The sequence below is a fragment of the Haliaeetus albicilla genome, chromosome 7 (assembly GCF_947461875.1).
Source record: "Haliaeetus albicilla chromosome 7, bHalAlb1.1, whole genome shotgun sequence".
In the NCBI taxonomy this organism is placed as follows: domain Eukaryota; kingdom Metazoa; phylum Chordata; class Aves; order Accipitriformes; family Accipitridae; genus Haliaeetus; species Haliaeetus albicilla.
In genome coordinates this window covers 23,330,364-23,357,206 of record NC_091489.1, presented here as the reverse complement: position 1 = coordinate 23,357,206, position 26,843 = coordinate 23,330,364, and the positions used below count along the sequence as shown (strand labels likewise).

The window sequence follows — 26,843 nt, the reverse complement described above, 5'->3', positions numbered from 1 at the left end:
CCTGTAAACCAAAACCATTAATTTAAATCTTGATTAATTTATTTTGGAGATGCTACTGCAGTGTCTCCAGATAATTGCCATTTGGATGTTTTATGTTATTGCTCACTTCCTTCACCTGCAAAACACGCCTGCCTTCAGAACCATGGTTATATCAGTGACTTTATGCTAAATACTTGTTAAGTGCTCTGCAGTATTAAGGTATAAAATAAAAATCAGCACAGAGCTTGCAAAAATAAATCAATCTATTTCTCAAAAAGTTTTCAGCTGGTGTTGTTGCAACCCAAGGATTTAACTTTTTTTTTTTTTACCCCTTTCTTAGTAATAGATGTTGACTTTTTTCTTGAAAGCTGCCTTTGCCTGTGGACTCCACAAGGGGGTAGGAAATCCTTTCTCACAGTTTAGGCTGTGACAGAAATGACCAAAAGAAAAAAAAAATAGTGCTGTCAGACTGAGGTGCCCACCTGGATGTGGGAGCTTGAACTCCCTTCTGAGTCCAGGATTGGAAATATATCCTCTGAGAGCAATGTCAGCTCTTGCTGGAATCATTCACAGTAAAAAAAGATAGAAGAAGTCTTAACCCTTCTGGCTGCTGCCCTGTGGAGAAGAACATGGTCCAGATTTGATATAGACCAGAATTCAGGCTAAAACAGTTCACTGTGTAGCTTGGACCAACAGATTAATGGGTGAGCATGTGTTTCAGAAAAAATAATACAAAACAATTTACCATGATATTTAAGGAGAGGAGGAAATGAAGAGATCTGCAGTGCTTGCATCTGAACATAAATGGTGTACCCCATTGAATTGGATGTGATTAATATGTTATAGCAAAACCCACAAGACACTCATGTTCTCCTGTGCACCAGCAGCTGTGGTCCACAAAAAAAATCCCTGTTACTCTGATGCCCTAGGTTTTGTGCAAAGCAGTGCTTTGTTTAGCACCAAGTTTAGCACCAGTATCAAGTTTAACAGCAGGTGGAACAGCATGACATGCCACAAAGTTGTTCAGGAACCAAATCCCACCATCTGACAGATCTGCAAGTCCCCTTGGCCAGAAGAACTACTGAAGAAGATGTAGGTGCAGGCTGCAAATTGGGTAGCAAGACTGACAAAGTAGATACTCCTTTAACATCCAAGGGCACACACTGGACACACACAAGGACATGACACATTGAAGCCTCACAGATTGCTCAAAATTGTTCCCTGAAGATTTGCAGTCTGGAAGAAATGTTGCCTTTGTAGGAGATGTCATGTACTGGGCTGACTCTGAATGATTTATGCTATGTGTTAATGAAGTAATTTAATCATTACTTAAAATGTCTCCAATTGCATCATGTGTTACCAGCTACACATTTAATATGTAGAAGAGTTTTCAGAAATGCCTAAATGTGGCCTTAGGGACTTAATTAGGCACCTAACATTAACTTATCCTATTCTTGTGTAACGAACAGAAGGGATTAAAACTCACTCTGCAGAATATTTGAGTACAGTGGCAAATACTGCTGGCAGCAAACATTGTGAAGATGCTTGAAAAGGATCTGTAGTTGCCTCCAAGTCTAGTGTTATATCTAATTTTTTGGCCCATCATCAGAGTCATGGCTTCACTGCTAGAAGAATGTCAGGGATATTTAGCATTTGTTAGCTTTCAGTAAAAACCCTCATAGACTAGTTTTAACACAAAGACAGATCTGATGGGGCACAAGTTTCTTTGAAGAAGCCACACTGAGCCGCATGCAGACATGACCTGGGACAGCTGGCTGCGACACCAACTCTGCTGTGCTCCCCATCCCCTCGCATGGAGCTCCCCATTCCGTGCCAGCACCGGCACACTGCAGGCTCTCCGTATCACCCCCAAACACTGTGTATTTCGTGTGGCTGAGCTCCAGGAGGAGAAGCAGGAAGTTCCTGAGAGCATCCCAGGTGGGACACTGGCCAGGGAGGCGTCATGTGAAGTGTATGCAAAGGTTGCCCCCCACTTGACCAGAGCTTCCAGAGAGCTGGCCCCCAGGAAAGCACTGCAGGAACAAAACCAGATAAGATGAGTCTAGACAAACCTGAGGCTTGGCTGCAAGCAACCTGCTGCTCAGTTTCTCGCTCTCCCTGAGCCCCACTCCCGCTGCCCTCGTGTTTAATCTGGGGGTCTCCCTGGGCATGCTTTGAGCAACGATATGGGACAAAGTATTATCCAACTTCTAGGTGCCTAAAGTCTTTATTGCATCCAGCCCTGCTTTGTTCCCTGCTCTGGCTGTTCAGCTAGTGGCAACTGTGCACAGAGAAAGTATTTGCATCAGCTTAAAGACCTTGGGGTTTATGTTTCTTATTACGAAAGATGAGAGCCTTACACTTCAGCCCAGATAAATCTGTGACCTTCCAGCTCCTTTCTGTCTCAGATGTTTCAGGGTTGGGGTGAAATGGGAATTTTCCAGATCCCAAATAGAACGTGTTCATGTTATTACAAATCCATTAAAAAGTTTTCAGCAAAGAAAATGAGCAGCTATCACTGGCATGCCATACTAATATAGATGCAATAAGTCAAGAAGTGAATAAACATGTGGGTGGCTTTTTGGTAGTCAGACTTTAATAAGGGTAGAGTATACACTGTATGCATACCACAAAAGGTAAGTCAGAGGTACAATTCACAATAAAAAGACTGCAGTATCTGGATTCAGTAACAACAACTCAGCCAACCTTATTTTAAGCATGTAACTGATGTGAACCTGTCAGTGATTCTTACTGACTTCAGAGGGAGCTCAGCATGGCAAGGACCTCAGTGAGAGGCTCTAGTCCAGTGTGAAAGTGTGGTGGGGTGAATATGGGGTGGGCTGTCAGCAAGCATATTTTATAACATCTGGAGCCTGACATCTAAACGAAGAAAGGACAAGCACGTACCTGAGTGTGAGCAGTACTCTCGTTTCTGAGTACTCCTCCTCAAGTATGAAGCACATGGAGGACAAGGGCTGAAAACCTGATTCTGTTGTTTTCAGGGAAAAAGATCATCTTCAAGCCAAAATTACACTTAAATTCTATTTGCTTGGGAATAACAGCAGAGTCTATACATCTGCTAATGCCCCAGTCACAAAAGGGTGACAAAGACTGTCACCATATTAGCTTGGGATGTATTCAGTTCAGGAGATTATCTGGTGAACCTCAAGAAAGATTAGCTGCATGCATACAAGATTAGGTGAAATAGTGTTTATGGACTGTATGTAAATACTTTCTGAAATTAAAAAAAACCCAATACCTTAAGAGATTGTAGAAGGAAACTTCTGAAACACTCTCAAGGCATTAAGAGTGAACACAAGTGGTAAATAAGTATCATATGAAATGAGTCTGATTTTATTAAAGAAATATTTGATGAGATAATTCTACAAGACTGACTCATAAAATTCATATTGCACATTTCAGGCTTTTACTGAACCATGAATATCCAGTAATCCACTCTTTCTTCTTCATTTCTAGAGCTGCTGTCAGTAGTAGAATCTATTACCATGACTGATCTTCAGATAAAAGTTTTATTGTACGAAAATGTGGATTAAATATTTTGCCTTTTAAGATATATTTAAATGTTTTCCGAAACCATGGATAGAAAAAGCCATATATTAATGGATTGCAGAAAGAATTTAAATACCCAAGCCAGTTTAGAGCATCAAACAAAGGTAAAGGAGTAGAGAAATTTAAAAATGGATCAATTAAGATTGCGAAAAAACAAGGAAACCAGCATATTAAGAAACCCAGCATAACTATACTTAAAGTCTTGGCAGCTTTCCTGTCTTTATTCTTAGAAAGCTCATTTTTCTTATCACTTTTTGTGTGCCTGTGTGCTTGGCTCAACTCACACATGTGCCTTTGGGAGACAGTAAAAATTTTAACATAAATCCCTATCATAATACAAGCAGGAGCAAATAAACCAACTGTAAATAAAACAGCTCCCCACAGTTTGTTGAACATAATAGGGCACAAGCTCAAGCATTTAACCAGTGTTTCATAACCCTCAATTCCAGAAGCATAAGCTTCTGAGAAAACTACACCAAAAGCAAAAGCAGCAGGCACTGACCAGCACACTGCTATGATTTGTTTTATGGCCGCAACAGTCATGGTGCTGGCATAATGCAGAGGGTGGCAGACTGCATAAAACCGATCCACGGCAATGGAACAAAGATGGAAAATGGAAGCTAAACAGAGCATCAGGTCAAAACTATAATGAACTTTGCAGAATGTCATCCCAAAATACCAGCAGTTCTCCACAGACCTCACCATGCTGTAAGGCATAATGGCAAAGCCCAGCAGGAAATCCGTGACAGCCATGGATAGGATGAGGAAATTGGTCGGAGAATGAAGCTGCTTGAAATACGAGATGGAAACGATTATGGCCAGATTCCCTAAGATGGTGAGAATGAAGGCTGCTGTTATGAATAGATACATTACCCCTCGTACTCCGGCTGACCTAAAGCTCTCAGGACAGGATGTATTTCCAAACTCAGAGCAATCAGTCAAATCCCTCGAGATATTCAGAGAAAGCATAATCAATCTTTCATTAGACTTTTCTAATGGAGATGCAGTTCCATAGGCAGATTTAAGTTTCCGAAAGATTCCAATTCCTAACATGAGAATACAAGATAAAGTAAGGCAAGAGCATGAACTCAATTACTAAGTGAAATGCAGAAATTCAGAAGCAGACCTTCTCTTGGCTTAAATAGGGACCAGTTGCAATGCATTATTTTTCTGAAATGGTACATGAAATCTGATAACTGGAAGCTATTATAAAATTCATTGCAAACAATATTTTTTAAAAAAGCAGTTGAAAGTAAACTTAATTACCTCTTAAAATAACTATATAATGTGATAATGTCAATTTTAGTTTGTGCATTCTGTCTGGAGCATTCTGTAAAATAGAGTTCTTGTACTTCTTATACATCATAGTATTAGTAATTTTAAAGTGTTAGAAGAAAAAGATGCATAGACAAAGAAACCCCTCAAGTCACTTCAGTCTGTAAATACTATATAGGATTTTTTTGTCTCTTCAATCTTAGAACACTGATCTTTTTTCTATAGGAGAAATGTTATGTGAGCTGACAAACCTCAGCTTTCTTGGAGATTTCAGTTAATGTGCTATTCACCTAAACAGTCATCTTAAGAGTCACAAATCAGCTGCCAAAACCCCCTTTTCCAAATTATTTATGATGCTAAACTCACCTGCTGTGGATTATGAAGTACTGGCAATGAATGCATCTGATGGAAATCGGTTGTAAAACTGGTGTGGTAAGAAGTATTATTTTCTTTCCTACATAATACACTTTTTTCTATCATTATAGTTCCACTAACTAAAAGGGAGTGGAGATAGGTCGAGTCTTGTCTCCTGTGATAGACTGTGGTCCAGCTGCAGTAGTTATAAATTAATATATGAGTGAATATTTTCAAGGGGTAAAAAATTCCCTTCATTTTTCTGGGGAGAACCAGACCCATTTCTTCCACCTCTTTTCCTGATAACTTCTTTTGGACAAAGAGCAAATTTAGAAATAGACACAGAAAGAGATACTCTCCTCCACGGCAATTTAACCCACTTAAAAGAAACTTGGGAAGCAGCTCAGTCCACTGACTTTTTCCAATAGGTATCACCCTGGAATGAAGAAAATACAGAAACAGAGCATCACAAGATTAAAAAGAGTACTTGGTAGTTAGTTTTATAGGCTAGTCCTACCTGGTTCTCTTTTAGTAATACCATCAATAGCTTCTCTAAGTAGACATTTTCCTGTTTTGTTTTTGTCCTGCAAAACTGCAATGTTGCTAAAAAGCAGACCCCCTCTGCATCTTGGCTCAGATTAATGAAAGGTGGGAATTTATTTTTCTTTTATGACATTACACTTAAGTCCCAGGAGATTCTGAGTGAAAAATATGTATATAATGTAGGGGTTTACATCAACAGGAGATAAACAAAGCCAAGTGTCTCTATTCCCAAGACCATTACTTTTGTTTGCTCTATTAATTCATTTACCCTTGTGTATAGAGGAGCTATTTTGGTGACTTAAGGTAGGTACAAGTTATATCAAAACGAGTCTCTGAAAGGAGAGGCTAAAGATAAAGGTGAAAGAAAGATGTTCTGGTTTTTATGTTTTAGTGGCTAATACATTCTTTCACATTTTTTAATGATTACCATTTCTAATGAAACTTAGAAATGAAATATTTAATAACCCTGAAGATTACCACCTTGTAATTTAATGGGCAGCAACAGCACTTTCTCTCATGCTGGCTGTATCTGCGGCTTTTGCATAATATACATTACAGAAACGGATAAAAAGAAGTGTCAATTTAGGTCAATCTATCATCTGTTATTGGACAATCTATTATTTATAAATAAATAAAAAGTAGGAAAGGTGGTATTTATTTTTTTACAAGAAAAGATAAAATTAATTCACTATTAACGTGAATAAGTGGAGTCCTCTGAGGTCAGAGGTGTGTGTTCAGACTTAATGCTCACCCTTATGCAGGTGTATTGAAGATGCATTACAAATCCAAGGGTAAATGAATGCTATTCAGGAGAAACTGGATTTTTATTGAATGCGATATACAGTATGTTGTGAGAACAGGGCAGAAAATAAACATGTTTTTTAAAATGAATTAAGGGAAAAGTAAGAACATTTAAAGGAGTCTACCTTTATGGCAGCTGCTTTAAAGACAAACAAGGAAACATTCTGTTGGAAATAAAATGCAAATCTCTGGGATTATCTACAACAGAATCATTTACAGACTCCAAAAATAGTAAAATTTTGTCAGTGTGTATAGCAGAAATATTTTATCTTTGAGTTCTGTCAGTATTTTTGAGACAGGCATGTTTAGTAACTTTAAGTAATCAAGTGAGAGATATGCAAGATTTACACAGACGATCCTTTATTAAAAGAAGTTACTAAAACATAAATCTGTGCAGACATCTATGCAGACACAATTATATTAAATTAAAAAAAAATCTGTGGAAAGAGGCTACACTTGAAAAAGCATTACCTTCAGAAAGCAGTGTCCCATGTGTCTCACCATTGGTCCTCCTTTTAGCATGGGACAGAAGATAGTGGACGAGGAATGGTTTGACACCTCACCTTTCAGAAATTAAATGTCTAAAACCTGCTAACAATTGTACAGGAATTGAAACCTTTATAAAAGAAACTCTTTAACTAGGTTAAAGCAAGACTACAGAAAGGACCTTAGAAATTGTCTCTGAGAATTAGTCATATGAGGCAATGCTCTACTGCAAAGGCAGTGTGGAGAGAAAATTGTTGTAGTCATAATTTTCACTGGTAAAACAGTTTAGTTTTATTACAGCCTATGAGCTTCCTTCATGTTGTACCTCATCATTTCCATGTTGATCTTAATTATTGATCGGAAAGAACTGTTTGGTTATTTATTACTAACTGCTGTTATTCCTCTGGGCTGGCTCCAGTAAAGCAGAAATCACAGCAGCAGAGAGCAAAAGACAAGCTCAAATTTTCTTAAAGAGCTGTCTTGTCCTGTTGGTAACTGAGAAAATCCAGAGGGTATAGGATGCACTCTGTTTTCAGTGATCTCTCTTTAACTGACAGATGTCTTTTAGTCAGCATGCTGTGAGTACTCAGTATTTAAGGAGATTGACTTTTCCTATACTTATGGGAATTAAGAAGTTGAGACATCTAGGAGTGGGTTGTGGAGTTCCCACTGCCTAAGTTACCTGTGAATCCAGTCTGTTAGGAAATAAATTTGTTTTACAAAGGCTATTGCGTAGTCATCACATAGAAACATTTTCAACTACCCATGCAGTTGGTTGGATTTAAAATAGCAGCATGAAGGTGAAAATATCTTATTAAAACCCCTACAAAGTGGGAAATTAAATTTAATTGGAATCTGATTATGCAAGACTATGTAACATTATGCAAGACTCAGTAAATATTATGGCAATTAAATTTCATAGAATCACAGAATCACAGAATGGTTGAGGTGGGAAGGGAACACTCTGCCCCATCATCCAGATCGTTAATGAAGATGTTGAACAGGATCGGACACCGTATTAACCCCTGGGGTACACCACTAGTTGCTGGCCTCCAACTAGACTTTGTGCCAGCCATCACCACCCTCTGGGCCTCGCCGTTCAGCCAGTTTTCAATCCACTTCAGTGTCTGCTCATCCAGCCAATACTTCATTACCTTCTCTATGAAGATCTTATGGGAGACAGTGTCGAAAGCCCTGCTGAAGTCTAGGCAGACAATAACCACTGCTCTCCCCTTGTCTACCAGGCCATTGATTTCATCATAGAAGTTTATAAAATTTAGGCTATGTGTAATGGAAACAGACTAGTCAAAAAGTGCTTACAGATAGGCATGGTCTTATTCTGGATTATGTCTTTAGATGCAGTAGTGTGGAAGTAGTGTTGCAGATAACTAAGATGATCAGAAAAACTACAGAAGTAAAAGGCTTTTTCAGAACACTAAGTATCTTATGTTTAACTGTATGTAGTATTTTCTTCCTTGTTGAATGGGTATTAATGCATTGTAGAGGACAAAGAGTGCACAGTGTGCACAACCTAGATGAGTTAATGATTTAAGGAAAGCCATACACTTTGCAATATTTACACAGTTTGAGAGCTCAATTTTTCTGTTTGAACACTGCACTAATGATTTTTTTTATCTAGCAGTTTAGAATACTCCATTTTGGAGCGAGGCTTTCCTTGCAAGCCTTCTAGAAGGGTCCTGCTTGGGCTGTCAGTGCTCCTCCTCTGCCCCCATCCTGCTGCGTCTGCTGTCTGAGGGGCAGACTGCAGGACTCGGCGCAGGTGGGACCGCCGTGCACGAGGCCATAGCAGGTGGCAGCGCAGAAGCTGCAGCACCATGTTACAACCACCCAAACACGAGCTACAGGCACTAAGGCAGAGGGGACAGGCAGCAGTCTACGACTCTGAAATGTACCGTCGGTTTTGTACAATGCATGAGAGGAAGGTGACATTGCAAATTGGGCTCGCTGGTGGCAAAATGAACAGACACAAGTTTACTGGTGAAACAGAGCCTTTCATCATGCTGAAGTAATTGCTTTGCATAAGTTTTCAGGGAAGTTAAAACATATGAAATCACCCACTGGAGATTCATTTGTTTTGAAAAAGGTAGCCATCTGGGAAGTGTTTAATAAGGTCACTAATTAAATGTGTTGATAAGGAATTTAACAATACCCTTTGCACTTCATTTACATGATAACACTTTGAGATTGCAGTAAGGTACATTCTCCTTCACCAGACCTGACTCATAATCTGATGATCGGATAGCAGCATGAAGCATTTTTCTTGTGGTCTCCTAATTTATTAAAGTCTTGGGTTCAAACAGAGTCCCTGCAGCCTCATTAACATATCTCATTTGTACATCCCCTTCACAGTGAGAAATCGCTTTGTGCTGCCTATGATTAGAGCTAAGGAGAGAAAGTAACCTGGGACTTCATTAAAGTTGCTCTGCTGGAGAAGGCACTCTGTAAACAGAAGGCAAGGAGGCTCTTTGGGAAAGTGCCACCTTTAGGTAATAAGACACCAGAGGAAAAAGTTATTTCTGAAACTTTCTGAGCTGGGCTGTGCACAAAGCTGACTTATGTTGCAGGTTATTAAGAACAAGGAGAACTGCCTTCTAGGTGTGGGTGAAGGTCACCAGCAGTCTGTATGTGGAAGCCCCTTGTTACTTCTGCAGAGAATAAATACTGGTGACATCTTGGCTAGACTAGTTTGTGGGAGAGTTGTTGGTCTACGCACTGAAATTTCTTCTTCCACTATTTCCATTTACATTAAATACATTGTGATCATCTTGTGCAGCCACAATGTTGGGATGCCCTCTCTACTGGTTTTGGCTGAGATAGGGTTAATTTTCTTCATAGTAGCTTGTATGGTGCTATGTTTTGGATTTGTGATGAAAACAGTGTTGATAAGCCCCCCTTGTTTTAGCTGTTGCTGAGCAGTACTTCCACAGCCTCAAGGCCTTCTCTGCGGGTCGGCTGGGGGTGCACAAGAGGTTGGGAGGGGGCACAGCTGGGACAGCTGACCCCAACTGGCCAAAGGGGTACCCCACACCATGTGATGTTGTACTCAGCAGTAAAACCTTGGGGGAAGGAAGAAGGGGGACGTTTAGAGTTACGGTGTTCATCTTCGCAAGTAACCATTATGCATGGTGGAGCCCTGCTTTCTTGGAAACTGCTGAGGATCTGCTTGCAGATGGGAAGTAGTGATGAATTCCTTAATTTGCTTTGCTTGTGCATGCAGCTTTATTTTACCTATTAAACTGTCTTTATCTCAACCCATGAGTTTTCTCACTTTTACCCTTCTGATTCTTTCCCCCATCCCACCAGGGCAGTGAGCGAGGGTCTGTGTGGGGCTGAGCTGCCTACTGGGGTTAAACCACAACACCCTCCAAACTTCTGCACAGCATGCACGGGATGGCTGAGGCTCCCCTAACCCAAGGTGTCCCCTATCTGCCCTCCCTGGCAGGTCATCTCCTCCAGATGACCTACTGGCTGCTGAAAATTTTTGACCTGCTTCCCTCCTGATGTGCTCCAGGGCAGGACAAAAGGAACTGCATGTGTGCCTCTGAGACTTCACAATCCACCATCATCTCCGAGCTGCAGCTATTCAGGGAAATCTTCAGTAGTAGCTCCATGGATTGCTGCCTAGATCCAAAATCTCATTTCAGGGCTCTTGCTAGTCAAGAGTTGGTCCTGAGAAGACATCTAACTGCTAGTTCCAGAAAACTGGCCTTTGACGCAAGCATTTTTGGAGTCCAGGATCATCCCAACTTTTCCATAGTGGGGATTCAGCTATGCTGAGTAAGCTTCATCTCAGCTACCTAAAAATTATATCTAAAATCATCAAAACATCTGTTCTAGTGACTGGAAGATCCCTCTTGGTACAAAGAGAAAGAATATCTGCAGGAACAATTCAACTTACCTAAAAATGGATAAGCTGGTGAGATAAAGCACCCTGTGAAGATGACTATTTTTCTACAGTGAGTATAAAGAGAGCTACTAATGACTAGAGTAGATGTAGTGCCTAACTGTTAGATGTCTAAATTTAGATTAGATGGCTATCAGCCTTCAGGAGGGTGGGTATGATTTTTATGGTTTTACGTGGATTAGCTTTGCACTAGGGTCTAGGCACAGATTGCAGAGGCATGTGCTCTATTCGAATTGGAGGCTATCCTGCAAAGAAGCTGGGATCATATTCATTCACAAACACCTCCTGCAACCAGAAAATAATGCCAGAAAGATGCCAAAGCAAGTTATGAAGAGAGACTGACCAGTTGTGAACTCTGGTAGAGTTGAAATTCTCTGGAAACACAGTAATGTTTCCAGATTTTCAAGGAGATAGTGGATGAGGAGAAAGAAACTACTTCCCCATTGACTTCCTGAAGGGACTATGTTAATATGTGCTGAACTTAGTAAATATGTTCAAAAAGCCTCAGATGGGTGTCCTGGTTTCAGCTGGGATGTAGTTAACTGTCTTCCTAGTAGCTGGTACAGTGCTATGTTTTGAGTTCAGTATGTGAAGAATGTTGATAACACTGATGTTTTCAGTTGTTGCTCAGTAGCGTTTAGACTACAGTCAAGGATTTTTCAGCTTCTCATGCCCAGCCAGGGCACCTGACCCAAACTGGCCAACAGTGTATTCCATACCATGTGACGTCCCATCTAGTTTAGGAACTGGGAAGTGGGGGAGGGAGGGAATCGCCGCTCGGGGACTGGCTGGGTGTCGGTCGGCGGGTGGTGAGCAATTGCCCTGCGCATCATTTGTACATTTCAATCCTTTTATTACTACTGTTGTCATTTTATTAGTGTTATCATTATCATTATTAGTCTCTTCTTTTCTGTTCTATTAAATCGTTCTTATCTCAACCCAGGAGTTTTACTTCTTTTCCTGATTTTCTCCCCCATCCCACTGGATGGGGGGAGTGAGTGAGCGGCTGCGTGGTGCTTAGTTGCTGGCTGGGGTTAAACCACGACAATGGGCAACAGTCCTTATAGGGAAAGATCACTTTCCTCCCATCTATAAGACCACGAGAAGAAAGGAGGTATCACCTGGCAGCACTTCTGAAACTGCTATTTTAAGAGAGATCAAGATGTCCAAGTAATCACACAGTTCATTTCAGAAGGTAACACTGAGCATGAGAGAATTCACTACATCAGGCCAGCTTCACTGGCCATGAAGGAGGAAGAGAATTACCCATTAATTTCTCAGAAAGGTAGAGTTTTTTATCTTAACTTACTTTATTTCTCTGAGATAAAGTATTAAAGTAGTTATATTGTCACTAACAAGGATTACCTTCCACAGCACAAGTGCTGGTGTGGTATATATTTCATTGCTCTTTTTAATGTCATTTTGGTGACTGCAAGCTTACAAGATGGCAATGAAACAGTAAAAGAGACTCTCTCAGATCCTGGTATTTTGCTCTGCTGAAATGTAGCATCATTCGACTCTTATGCCTGACAGCATAGAGTGCTTCAGTGCTCTACAAAGCACAGAAGAGAAAGGCAAGATACACATATGATGTGCACTTATACAAGCCACATGAATGGAGGATATAATTTACTGACGAGCATAGCTCTTACTTCAGTACCGAGTCATCAAATTCTCTTCATAGTCTCTTCTCAGGTACTAATCCTTTGCTGTCCATTCCCAGGACTGGTCCTTCATAGTTCAACCAGATGTCACAGGATCAGGGCAGAGGTATTACTTCCATCTGTTTGGTGATATGTTAACTCTACAAAAGCCAGGTCATAGATTAAAAAATGACAGTCTGTGGGTCTTCTTCAGCTGGTGACCATGTGCTAGCTTTTGACTTACTCGCCTGCCCTTTGTGCCCCAGTCTGGGTGTCCTGAGAAGCTGCCCACAGATGAAACGTTGACAGCCTGCTCACCCAGGTGCCTTCACCCCAAGCCATTCCTACAGCCCTTCTTCTGCTACTCCTCCTAGTGCTTCCACAGCCATCCTGCCCCATTCACCCTCCATTCAGGCCAACCATAGCATTTCTTCACGATTCTCTATATACTTTCCTCACCAGCTGTCACAGCATTGCCATCAGACAAAGTAACAGTATGTCCAAGCTAAGAAAAAGTTCTGTAATATGCAAATTGGCAAATATTTTACATTGAAACATTCATTAGACAAGCATCATTTTCTGGCATTGTCAGGTTCAGTGTTGCTTTTTGCTATTGCTTTTCATTCCATACATCACATTTTTCCTTGTCTTTGATCTTGTTAAACATGCTTCTGATCTCATTAAGCAGCAAACCCTTTAAGTGACAGACTCATAAGTGACAAGCACTAGTTGAAATGGAAACAGAAGGAGCAGCACAATTTTTCTCTGTCCCATCTTCCCTCCATGGAGTGTGCTAGCATGGCTTGTTATGGGCCTGTTTTGACCTCTGCACACATACTGAAGAGGAAGGACAAAACTTAAGAGTTTTGGGTTATTACTCAAAGATGTCTAGAAATTCAGAAGGAAAGTCTTTTCTGCTCTTTCTAGAGGACAATAAATAAACACAAATATTGTAATATAAACACATCTCGTTCAAGAAATTAATCTATTGTATCAGAATAATTTCTTAATGATTAAGAGCAGGGATATAAACTGCTCTAAGTTTTTTTTTTAACTTAAATCTTGCTCTTCTGTGCATTGCATATAAATAGCTATAACCAAAACACCACATACAAATCCCAATCTGGAATGAAAGAAGATGTAAAGCACAATAGTTGCTTATCTGCTTGAACCAGATTTGGTAAATGAGTAAACAAATAGGTGTTGCCTTCATTTTCAGCTCTTACATTCAGTAGTTCAGCCTCCAGGCAAAAATTCAAAGCCATGAATCCAACCATTTAAAGCATGTTACTCTAAAAACAAATGAGTCCTGGAAGAGTCCTGTTGAAAAACTTTTCCAAACAGAATCATCTTTAATGCTCTGCGAAACCACATGTAAAAAAATGCATAAACAATTGGATTAAATGTAGAATTTAAGTAACCAAACCAAACCAAAGCATCAATGAGAATAGGAGGTATCACATAATTCATAAATGGATTGGTTGCTGTAAAGAAGAAGAATGGACTCCAGCAGATGAGAAACACTCCCATTATTATGCCTAATGTCTTGGCAGCTTTCCTTTCTCTGCAGAATGAAATGTGGTGCTTCATTTCAAATCTCATCTTTTTTTGGCTAATTGCATCAATGGATCTTGCCTGTCTCTTGGCTATAGAGTATATCTTCCTATAGATGTACAGCATAACAAATCCAGGGATGTAAAAAGACACTATGGAGGCCACAACACCTGAAGTTTCACTAAAAATTACAAAGCATCCTCCTGCACAATGGATATGATTATAAATGTCTTCTGCCCCTCGCAAGTTTAGGTCTAGAAAGATCATCCCAAAAGCAAAAGCAGCAGGCACCATCCAACTTATGAATATCATGACCAGGATAACAAAAGTATTTATCTTTGATTTGTATCTTAGAGGGTCACACACAGCATAGTAACGGTCGATGGATATGAAGGAAAGATGGAAGATGGAAGCTGTGCTCAGCATAATGTCCATGCTTGTGTGGATCTTGCAGACGAGTTCCCCAAAATACCAGCAGTGCTCAACAGAGCGCACCATGCTGCAAGGCATGATGAGGAATCCCAGCAGAAAATCTACTGTAGCCATAGAAAGTATCAGGAAATTGGTAGGCGTATGGAGCTGCTTGAAATGTGATATGGAGATGATAACCATCAAATTTCCAACCACTGTGGCCAGAATAATGCAAATCATGAAGATATACATGGAAACACGGATACTGTTTGACCAGCTGCTCCTTATGCAAGAGCCGTTTACGGATTCACAGCACAGTTGCATCCTTACTGAGGTCTCAAATCTATGTAGGTATGCAGCACAGGTACTGTTTTTCCTAATGCTGATATACATTTACAACTGTTTTTTTCTCTTCTATAGAGGGAGAGCTGCAGGAAGGAAAAAAAAAGGCAATTGTAAACACCTTAATTTATTTGGATGTGTAGGACATTCACATTTCGTTATTTATGAAGGATGAAACTATTTTGTAATTTTACTTTTAACAGAATGACACGTCTATCATTAGACTTCCCTTGAAATGGGAATCTCTTTTGATGAAATAAACTGTATAATGAGGTGTCATCACACCAGAACAGCAGTGGCTCCCAGAGGCCTGCACTGGGCAATGTCTTGTCTAGTAGGCAGATGAGAAGTCCTTTTCGTTATTTTCTGTTTAAACAGTACTAGTCTTCATCAAAATTGCTTGGAGTCCTGTATCTCTCAGTTTGCTCTTTAAAATCAGTAATTTTAGATTCTGAAGCTCCCTCAACTTATTTTTTGATACATAAATCCAAGATCTACAAGTCTAAAACACAAGGCTAAAGCTGAGGCGCCCATGCTTGGTGTCTCCTCCAGCCGTGTCCTGATAGTGATAACTGAACCCACTGTGAAGGCTGGCAAAACCAAAAAGTTTCCACGAGCCCTTAGTTTTTAGGCAGATGGCACTGACTCACTAGATTGGGTCTTACTGCAAAAGTCTTGTAGGCTCTAGCTGTAAATAGAGATGTAAGGAAAAGATCTAAGAGGGAAAAAAAAATTTCTGCCTTTTTGCTGCCAAATTATAATGGAAGAGCCTGACTAATCTGAAGCATTAGCTGCTGTATAAGCAAATCTCTTTTCTGTCGGGCTCTAGTTTATTTCAGTGCTAGCAGTTTAGCATTGTTATGTGTATTTATTATGCTAATACTGTTTTTAGCCAAGGCGCAAACATGGAGAGAAACATTTTCTGAACATTGGTTTAGTCTTCATCTGAGGACAAAAATATTGCTGTCCTTCCCTTGTGTATGCAGTAGCATATCCCATTTGCAAGTCTCTTTTTACAACAGCATTTAATGAAAGTACTTAAGCACTTGGCAAGCAATATTCATTGTTGAAAGACCTGGATTTCCTTTAATTAACAGAAAAATAGTATTATTATGATAAATAAGGAACATTAGCATATAACATGGTTGTTTAAGTCGGAAAAATACTGACGGCAATTCAGCCAGTACTACTTTATCCTATTTGCTTCGGGACTTTGCTGCCTCTGGTTATTCTCAGCAGAACACACAGAAGAATTAATTTTTTCTTATATCAAATCAAATGCTATTACAAGCACACCATGCTATTAGAAGCTAAATGGAAGCTGAATATAGATGATACAGATGATAAACTATAGCCTGTGAAACCCTGGCAGGTACCACTAACAGCCTGTGTTATACAGAGGGATTTTCAAGTAGTGCCAGGCAGTGGCACCTGCATGCCAGGGACAAGGTGCATCCAGAGGCACTCTCAGAAAAACAGGATATATGGAATCCGAGTATATTTATTTACTGTTTGGGGTGCCTCTTGCTTCCCCTTTTTTCTGCCTACTATTGTTTAACGACATCTCTGTTCTTTTCCACCTCACTTTAACTATCACTTCCTATATTTTTTCCTTCACTTTTGGTCCATCTCTTCATGTTTCTTTTCCTGCCTATCATTTCTTCTTTTCGCACATTTAAACCCAAGATAGAGAAAGCACAGCCAGCTGGATCTTTATTAACCCAAATTTTCAATTTTCACAGGAGAAAGAATTAAACAGCAATTTAAGTGTACGTACTGGACATAATGATAAAAGTTTTAAGCTCATTCAGGTTATAAATGTGCTACATAGATTTTTATCTTAAGTTATGTGTAAATTAATTAAACAAATACGGTAAAACAGGCTATAAAGACAAAAAAGAATTAAGGTGCTATCTCTAGTTTTCTGTTTAAAAGATGAATAACTAACTTCCCTATTGTTCTCTGACAGAGAAACTGTTTAAGCTAAAGAAGTATGATCTCCCTTGGAAACTGTTTTTCTTTTAAAAAAATTAATCTTATTTTCAGAAGATTTTGTTTTTTCATTAAACAGAAAGAAGAAACTCCAACCTCCAACCAAAAGATTGAGCAAACTGAGATCAAGTATGTGGCTTTGCCTAATACGGAAACAAAATACATCAAAACTCATGTGGCAAACTGTCCAAATGAGCTGAACACTGAAGAATTTTTCAACAAGAAAGCAGAACGCTTCTCTTCCATAATGAATTACAAAGTTCAAAATTCAATAAAATGTAAATACGAAGAAGCATCCTTTTAAAAACCTGTCCTCCTACCTTTCTCCCCTCACACTGGGTAGAAGTCTGCTCTTGACGGTCATTTGTTTTCTGCTGGGTGAGTGGCACCCCTTCCTTTTAAAGACCATCTCAAAAGACAGCTGACCCTCTTCTTCACCATTGTAACAGTTCTGGATAACACAAATTTTGAGAGGACAGGTACTCAATCCACAGCTGGAGCAGTCTCCAGTAGCCCTGGGACATTGCTGGAGCGTGTTGGGTGCAATGAGCAGCATTCCTGGCCCCTCGTCTGAGGAGCAGCTGTTAATGTGAATAGTAGCTCAAACTGTTCATTCTGTCACTCACTTAAGAACAAAATCATGGCTGTAACACTCACATTTGTTTAACATGCCTTATTTGTAGGTAAATTGAACTCATTTGAAGTATGTTTACTTGTTCAATTAAACATTGTGATCATGCTGTGAGCAGCCCGAGATCATCTAGGCACAGAACAAAAACCACCATGTAGTCACCCTTCTGTAAGCTTCTAAAATATACCAAAATACATAAGTATAGGTAGTTTATAGCAGCTTGTAAGATTTCCTTGAAAAGGTATATAGTGTACAGAGTGACATGATGTGTGTTTACCAGCCTAGTTCTGATTACTCTACTGAACAAACAGGTTTAATCTAGCAGCCTAATCAGTTAACAGCTATTTGCAAGATACAGCTACTAAAAAAGGTGTTTAAAGTAAACACCTATTATTGGCTGTACTGGCGTCACAGATGAGGAGCATCAATTTTTTGCTCAACAAAGGACCATGCAGCCCTTTAAAACAGTGATACTACTGAACATAAAGACGGTTAATATAGTGACCATCAGCTAAAGCCCAGTTATGCTGGGTACCTCAAGGACATATGCAACAAGGTAGATTAAGATACTACAACTTGCAAACTCTGCTGCATGACCTGCGTTAACTGCTTCATTGTATTATGTGCACAAAAATCGAAATGAATGCAAACAACTTGGTTCTTTTATTTTTCTTGAGGCAGCACTCATGAAGGGACTGGCGTGTTGCAATGCAAGGTTCCCCTTGCTATGGGAAGACAGTTTGCCAACTAAAAAAGTGCAGAAACAACCATCAAGCTGAGTGAGAAACCACTTGGTGTAGTCAAGAGGATATGTCGAGGAGAGGAGTCAGGTCCAATTGCTCAGAGTTGGGGAAACGTCAAAGCGATGTTAGGCACCCAAAAACTGGTCTCTGAGAGAGGCCTTCACCCTTTTGAGATTCATAGCTGTGGGCCTTCCTTAGAGCCAGGTACTTCTGTTTGAGGCATGAAGGTTTAGGCCTTGGTAATTACCATCCTGACACATACATATTATAGGAAGGTAAAGTTTAGGGGAACAAATCCACGTTGCCTTACTCTGTACAAAACTCATAAAGAAGTCTGGCAGCCAGCTCATTATGGGGACTTAGTCAAAGGACATCTGTGCACGCACACACACTGCTCTCCTGCCGCCCTCCTCCTGCGAGTGATGCAGTGGCCAAAACTCAAGGGGATGATCTGGAAAGGCAGCTCTTCTTGAAGTGTTTGTTTCAGAAGCAGCTACCTGGCAGCAAGCAGCCAAAGCCCTGGGGAGCCCTCAGGGGCTGGGGACCCTTCCCCTGCCCTGAGCAGCTCTGCTCCTCTGCAGGCAGGGAGGCAGCAGCCAGCTGTGAGGTCTGGGTTTTTGCTCTGCCTCCTTTCACGACCAGATTTTGAGTCCGGTCAGAAAGCGTTTTCCTCCAGTTTCCGCCTTGCAATAAAATGCAAGAACAACTTGCCATTCTTCCTCTCATGTGTGACATTTCTCCAGAAGGCAATCCGCTTCTTTTTAAACCTGCTGAGGACTTTGGAAGGGTTAGGAGTCCTCAGGGAGATGAAATAAAATGAAGAGTCAAAACCCAATGATGCAAAATGATATGTTGTAGGGTTATAATATTTATCAGTGTCCTGGTTTCAGCTGGGATAGAGTTAATTGTCTTCCTAGTAGCTGGTACAGGGCTATGTTTTGAGTTCAGTATGCAAAGAATGTTGATAACACACTGATGTTTTCAGTTGTTGCTAAGTAGTGTTTAGACTAAAGTCAAGGATTTTTCAGCTTCTCATGCCCAGCCAGCGAGAAAGCTGGAGGGGCACAAGAAGTTGGCACAGGACACAGCCAGGGCAGCTGACCCAAACTGGCCAACAGGGTATTCCATACCATGGGACGCCACATCTAGTGTATAAAGTGGGGGGACTGGGGGCGGAGGATCGCCGCTGGGGAACTAGCTGGGTGTCGATCAGCGGGTGGTGAGCAATTGCACTGTGCATCATTTGTACATTCCAACCCTTTTATTATTGCTGTTGTCATTTTATTAGTGTTATCATTATCATTATTAGTTTCTTCTTTTCTGTTCCATTAAACCATTCTTATCTCAACCCACGAGTTTTACTTCTTTTCCTGATTTTCTCCCCCATCCCACTGGGGGGGGGGGGGGGAGTGAGCGAGTGGCTGCGTGGTGCTTAGTTGCTGGCTGGGGTTAAACCACGACAATCAGATGGCTGTATGACAGTCATATCTTGTCTGCCTGCACTGTGTACTTATCGCTGGAATATGCTGGTGGAGGAGAAGTTCAAATGACAAATGTGAGAGCAGCCGGTTCGAGTGCAGGTTCCTGGGACAGGCCATGTTTGCTCTCTAGCTGACTACCAGCAACACCTATATACTTTAAAATAATTAAATGTATTTTAAAAAGAAAAAATACAAAGAAAGGGGCTTGGTGATGCTAAAGCTGAATTTTGCTCCTGATACCAGTGCAGCTGGGCTCCCACCTTGTCTTCACCTCTAAAGAAGAAAAGACTTATCTGTGGGGCTGGCCAGCCTTTCTGCTCCTACCAAAATCTGCTCAGGGCCAAGGACTGCAAAACACCTATCATATACTTTGCAAAGCGTAGGGGAGAGAGTGGGCTGAGGCTGGTTGGTGAGCATGACTGCCCATGGCAGGGGACGGGACCGGTGTGGGGTCCAGCAGTTGCCTTCAGCAGCCCCACAGCAACAGGAGGCTGCCCATGGCCGGAGCCGCTGGCGGGCACCGCGAGATGTCTATGTATAGACTATCTTTGGAGATGTCCTTCACTCGTCTACCAAATACCAACCTGTGGGCATAGCACTTAGCATTCATTATCTCTGAATGCACCAGCTTGTACTGCAAGACCCATATGCATCAGAAAGGAATGAACCACAGACTGAGAGGAAGCTGTGAGCATGGGGAGGGTGGTATTTAATGGTATGTTTACTGAAATGAATGTAAAGTGGCAGTTTATAAGATATCAAGATAATTAAGTAATTAAGCAGGCCAGATTGTCAGTTGATTTAGAGCCACAAGGAACACTTTGGTAACAAGCTTTCATGGTGTTGGGGCAGATGCTTCAAACAGGCATTTTCTTGCAGCTTAATGCTGACGTGGATCACGAAAATATTCTCAAACTTGCTATTTATAATATCAAAGAGAAATGGGTCAAGCTCTATCATTGGGAGGCCTCAGAGCACTTATAAACAGTCAGCGTTCAACAGTCTTTTGAGTCTGTAATATAGTAAAGCAGTTATACATCAAAATTCAAAGTAAAAACTTCTCTACAAAATTGTTGCTGTGGCTTTCTTTTCTGCAAAATTTATCTTTCTGCAATAATTAGTTTTCAAATTCTTGGAAAAGCAAGAAAAAGAGATATTGTCACACTGTCTAGCATGCCTTGGCTCATCTATACTTCTTGTTTGTTTGTTTGTTTTTAAAACATAAAATAATTAAAATGGAAAACAGCATGGAAGGGACTGGAAATAGTACTTTTGCCAGATACCAAACCCATTGGAACAATGTGTTAAAAAATGATTCTGTCCTTCCGAGGCAAGACTGTGGAAGAGACACTGGAAATGGGAAGGAACAGAACAGGGCTTGGGAATGAGAACTGTTACCATGAAAAGAAATGAAAGGCAGGACAGCATCGATTTCTACTGTGATTCTTTTAGCTTGCATTTCTATGGGCACAGTTTGGTCATTTGGCAGAAAATATCATTTTAGACATATATATTAGGCAGATGAAATATATTACACAGAGGAAAGTTTCTCATTTTCATATAGTTCATTTTAAAAACTGGCTTTCTGCAAGGCGAACCATGGATTTAAAACTACTGGAGGCTCTAAGGTGGTTGCATGGTTGGAGAGGAGTTATGAAAGCATATAACTCCACTCACTGTTTATACAGTCCTCAGGAAAAAAAGCACAGCATTACAAAAAATTATCTTCTTAAGTTTCCATTCATATGTTTGAAATCTGAGGGAAAATGCACAAATTCCCAATGAGCTATCCATTCAAAATAAATATTTCATTATATTGGTTAAACGATAAGATGTGCAAACTGCTAATCTGAATGCTATTGCCGCAAACCTGGTGCAATTCCACTGAAGACAACCTGAAATTAGCTCAGCTTTATATCAGAGGAATCTAAAGAAGAGCACATGAGATGATTGACCTCTAGATCTTTTCCCATGGTTTATATTCTTACTCTTCCGTGGAAACCATCACTTTTCCTTGCCAAGTAAAAATAGCTGTTTATACAGAGTAATGTGATGTTTGTGCTCTTTCTCAAAGTGTAGTGCTTAGGATCAGGACTATAAATCCAAACCCCAAGATAAATGCAAATCTCTGAAATGCACAGAGGAATAAGAGATTCCAAGAAAATCATCTTTTTACAGCAAAGCAAAACACATCCATCCAAAGCCACGAAACTATCTCTGCACAGGGTGGGGGTTCTACATATTTGGTAGCCCTGCTAAGTAATGACATAAGGCAGTCCATTGCTCCCGCTTGGTAGCAAAAGCTGCTGGGGCAGAGAGCAGTGCCAGGGCTCCCCAGAGGGCAGGAGCAGCCCCTCGCCTCTCTCCTCGGCAGGGCGAGGGAACCCCCCTGCCAAGGTGCGGGTGCAGAACAGAGGCACCCACGCAGCGGGGCAGTTCCCCCGTGCCTCTCCGGTGCTCCTGTGCACCCACCAATCCCACAGGAGTGAATTTAGGACTGTGGCTGGTTTGTAGATATTTGGCAGACTCCGAACACCACCTCCAACACGAAGGCAAACACGGAGGAGGGGGGCAGTGAGCAGTAAGCAGGTACGGTCCCAGCTTTGTCATTCTGCATCCTTATGGCCCTGGAATAACTTCACAGAAAGTAAAGAGCCTTACTCTGAATTCATAGCTGTGCCTGAAAAGAGTTGTGCCCCCTTGCTATGTTTTCTTTCAGCTATTGGGAATGAATTGCTTTTTAAATCATCCTCTCAGCCACCATCAAAACCTCATTGCTGTTGGTATTACTGCTGTTCGTTACAGAAAGAACGCAGTAATCTGTGCAGAATAACAATTATTACCTTCAGCGCTAACCATAGAAGATTCATCTCTGAAACAAAATAAAATCCCAGACTAGCATATTAGCAGCTCACTGTATTTCGAACTGCGCGACACGGAGACAGTACCTGCTCAGGAGTTATGTCCTCATCATGAACCAGCGCAGGCTGCGGATACAGCGCGATAGTGACTCATCCCACATGAATCCCACAGCTGAGTGGCTGCATGCTTGGTCTGACTGGTTTACAGCCTGCTGGAAAAATCTCATCAACAGGATGACGTAAATATTAAATATTCAGAAAAGATAAGCAGGTAATAAATCTATTCTGACACAAGCCACTAGTATATGCAAAGATTAATCCCTCTGAATGAAGTTAAAGATAGGCTCATGGAAAGAAGCATACAAAATAAAGACAAATGTTTATTATGGTCAAGATACAGATGGAGCTAACAGCACTGAACTGTTTTTAAGATAGCCCGATGTTTCTCGCCCTCCTTTCAATTTTGTGTAACGTTGACAAACATTAGCAATTTCAGTTATCTTTGAAAATTTGATTTGTCTATCCCAGACTGGATATTTTCAAAAAAATCCAACCACAATACTTCAACAGTATCTGCGAACAAGATCGATTAAAAAGATATTGTTTCCTCCTAATGAAAAAAATTCTGCTTGTCTTTTATGTACAACGCTCTGGTGTTTATATGCTTTGTAGCAGGGACTTAAGAGGTGTTGATTGCCTATTTATATATCTTTTACCATACCAGAGGAACTATACCTAAATATGGCCAAATTACAAATCAGCAGTGGCCAAACTGCAACTTGTTGTTTTTTAAAGCACAGCTCATTGACACGCATCTGCATCTTCAAACAGTAAGAGTTTTAGTATTGCTGTGAAACTCAAGGAGGAGAGTCCTTCCAGAAAGAAGCAATCCCAGGGAGAAGAACTGACCCACTTTGGGTCAGTTTGTGTGCATTGGCTGGTGGGCTGTGCTGGTGGACAGCCATGTCTTCCAGCTCCTGCTCCCCTGAGGTTTCTCTGAGCCCTGAGCAGGACCTGTGGGGCTCAGTTTGCAGCTTCTCCTTGGGGATTTGGGATTGGGGGGGGGGGGGGGGAGATAGGAAAGTATGGCCCTGGCAAGGTGGCACAGGAGACATGAGACCAAACATGAGGGACAATGCTTGGTGAAATGAAGGTCTTGAAAATTCATGTTCTGATCTGGAAGTGTGGCTACTCTACTGGAAGCCACTGAAACCTAAAATTGCCAATAAAGACTTATATGTCAACAAGCAATACCCTGGAGCCTCCATTCTCATGGACTACTCCCTGTTGCCTTTTACAAATGCTGGATTTGACTACAGTAGACACACGCTGTTTTCCTAGAAATATTGAAGAAGGACGATTGTTTCTACTTGTCCATTTGCAAGCCCAACAGACTGCAGATGCCAGTCCTGCTGCGCTGTGGGCCATTTTTAAGGGGGGACCTGCTGGTGTCATCCTTTGCTTCGACAGTTGTTTGCCACTGAAGGAAGCAGCAATGCTGTGCATGAGCATCGCTGGTATTGTGGCACTGCAAGGAACAGCAACTCAAGTAGTGCAGAAACTACCAGTGTCAGAGGCTGTGCCCTTCTGTGCCCACCCTCTGCTGCCCAGTCTCAGGAAGACTTGCACGGGCAGCCTGATTTTTCACTAGAAAAGCTTCATTTATCTTCTCAGTAGCTGCTGTATGTCATTTGAATATGCTTTTTAGATCACTGAAGAAGAGGTAAGGGTGCACTGGAGTCAGTTTGAATTTGCTCTATTACTTGTTGTCAAGTTCCTGCTTGCTAGCCATCTCCTGCCCGATACCCATGAGACTGAGAGGGAACAGATGGTAGCAACAGGAGGTTTGCCATTTAAATTTGCCTCCACCAGCTTGCATAACTTTTTGTTCATGCAGGTGAGAGTTGGTGAAGAGAAAGTAAATATCTCTTTCTCTTCTTCCCCCCTCTGCCCCCACCCTGCTCTTCCCCCCCCCCCCCCCCCGCCCCATAGTCCATTTTGTTCTTCTCTGCAATTGTTACCGCTTCTTCCTTCTGTGCCTTGCAAGCCTTGTTGCCCCAGCTGCCCATGTGGACTAATGCCTTAAATGGACCCTTGTACAGGTCCCTTTCCTCCTTTCCCTACTTTCTAACATGCTCTATATTCATCTGTTACCACATGATATTAGGTAGGTCATTTCATACCACAGGTTTTGAAGCTTTCACTGAACATGTCCTCCTCATTTTCTGGATACCTACCAGGAGCTGATTTTACAGGTAGTCAGCACTTGCAGCTGAAGCCAGTGACAATCATGTTTTGACTATATATGGTATTTTTGTAATATGAATTATTCTGGCATCTCAAGTTTGCTGCCTAAATTAGTGTCTACTATAAACATCAGTTTCTTTGCACTTCATCTCCTCCTCTACATTATAGGATAAAAATTACTTCTAGCTTCATGGAAGTGCTGTGATTGCAAATGTTTGTAAGATATCAAGATATTATCTAATGATGAGCCTTAGCAAATCGAGGAGGGGTACGGGTCGCATCCTTGGTGACAGAAGAAAAGACTTAGCAGAAAACAACTGGTATTGTAAGACTCCCTTGGCAAAACACAAGAGTGGTTACATTAAGTGTTGCATTACCCTCAAATGTGAGAGGTTTTGTGCCTGCTTTTTGTTTAGTCCAACGCTGAACTTATCCTGCAAACAGAGGCTAATGTTAACATGAATAAACAATCTATCTAAAATGCCTAGTGTAACATTAAAGATAGGCTCAGAAAGTCTTCAACACAATAAATGTTGAAGCCTGTTGCTAGGTAATGATGACTGATCAAACTTCAGCTTTTTTTTTTATAGCTCTGGTGCTTATACATACAGCCATCTGATACTTTTTAGGTATAGCTAACTGACATCTGTTATGACAGGCACCACACATGTATTTTTACCCACACCTGCCAAAGGCTTTGTGTCTTTCAGTCTAGCTATCAGAAAGTACATCACTGTCCATTAATGGACACATTTTCACAGCTTGCTCTTCCCTTTTATATCTCAGTGTCAGATATAATCTATTTCTACTTAGGCAAGCATAATTTTTCTTTTGAACAGTAAGTTTCCATGAATGAATTATAATGTGTTTTCACTTTTTTTTATGTTAGCTATTGCAGCCAACTCAGTGTAAGGACACCTCTGAGAAAACTGGAGAAGACAACTACTAACCAAGTAGGGGATGGAAAGACAAAAAAAGTTTATAAATTTTTTATCAATTTTTGTACAGTTTGTCAGCTGGGTGACAAAACAAGATACTGGGGATTTTACAGGGCCACTGCACCTAACTTCTGCTGGGGTGGAAGCTATATGGATCACCATCTCTATGAACTCTCCTAGGCAGAGCTGATGACTTCCAGCTCCAACCAAACCCAGTCAAGTGATGTGAGAGCCTCCATGCAGGGTGCACTGAAAAAAAACCCCACAGAATACAACTGAATTCACAACTAAATGCAGAACATCTCTGTCTCTGCAGATGAACAATCAGCAGCTGTAAACTGATGTATCACCATTGATTTTAGTAGTAGTATAGCAAACTCACTGACCCCATTTGACTTTATTGGACCTCAATGAAAAAAGCATTACATCAATATTTCTGGCTCTTAGTGGAGACAAAATGACAATAAGAAAAGAGAAAGCTTTAGGTATTAGGTAGCAGCACTTAGCCAGCACAGTAATAAATGCTATATGGAAAGCTTAGAAAGGTCTCTAACAAGTATGGGGGAGTGTATCCTGAAGAGCCCGTAAATAACCTAGCTATGGCATAGGCCTGAAGTTCACTGTACTCTCTTTGCTCAACTTAATGGAATTAATGCTAAGGCATTAAAACTGCTTGTCACTATTATATTTTGCCTAAGATTTTCATAAATGTTGCAGAATGAGGTTTAGATTTTTCCAAAACCATTCATAAATTTGACATGAATTACTAAGAAAGTTTTGCCTGAAAAAAATGTCTTGTCCTTAAAGAACCCCAAAACTATAACTGTATAGTCCTTTTTCTGTGTCCAAAAAGCAATCTCAAATGGCCGGAAAACACAGCAAGGTGAGTTGCAGAATAGAAAAATAACCATCCTATAAAAACTGACCTTAATATTTCCATGTATTTGACTTTGATAAATTCAAGTATGTCTCATACTCCTAACACTCATTTAGAAGTAAATGTTCAAATATTTCTGTTACAGAAGTCATGATTTAATCTTGATGACTATCTCTAAGGTACTCTATTT

At 40.7% G+C, this 26,843-nt stretch overlaps 2 protein-coding genes across 2 annotated transcripts; both read right to left on the bottom strand.

Moving 5' to 3' along the window:
- Window positions 1–3,480: 3,480 nt before the first annotated feature.
- LOC104317651 (trace amine-associated receptor 2) lies at window positions 3,481–4,731 on the bottom strand. The gene has a single exon (XM_009918559.2). The coding sequence runs from the start codon at window positions 4,600–4,602 to the stop codon at window positions 3,481–3,483; it is 1,122 nt and encodes a 373-aa protein (XP_009916861.2). The 5' UTR covers window positions 4,603–4,731.
- Window positions 4,732–12,194: 7,463 nt separating this feature from the next.
- Window positions 12,195–22,853, bottom strand: TAAR1 (trace amine associated receptor 1). The gene is made up of 2 exons (XM_069786184.1): window positions 22,679–22,853; window positions 12,195–14,969 (listed from the first exon to the last, which is right to left on the bottom strand). Exon 2 carries the CDS (start codon window positions 14,932–14,934, stop codon window positions 13,864–13,866), a length of 1,071 nt encoding a protein of 356 aa, XP_069642285.1. The 5' UTR covers window positions 14,935–14,969; window positions 22,679–22,853; the 3' UTR covers window positions 12,195–13,863.
- Between the last annotated feature and the right edge of the window lie 3,990 nt (window positions 22,854–26,843).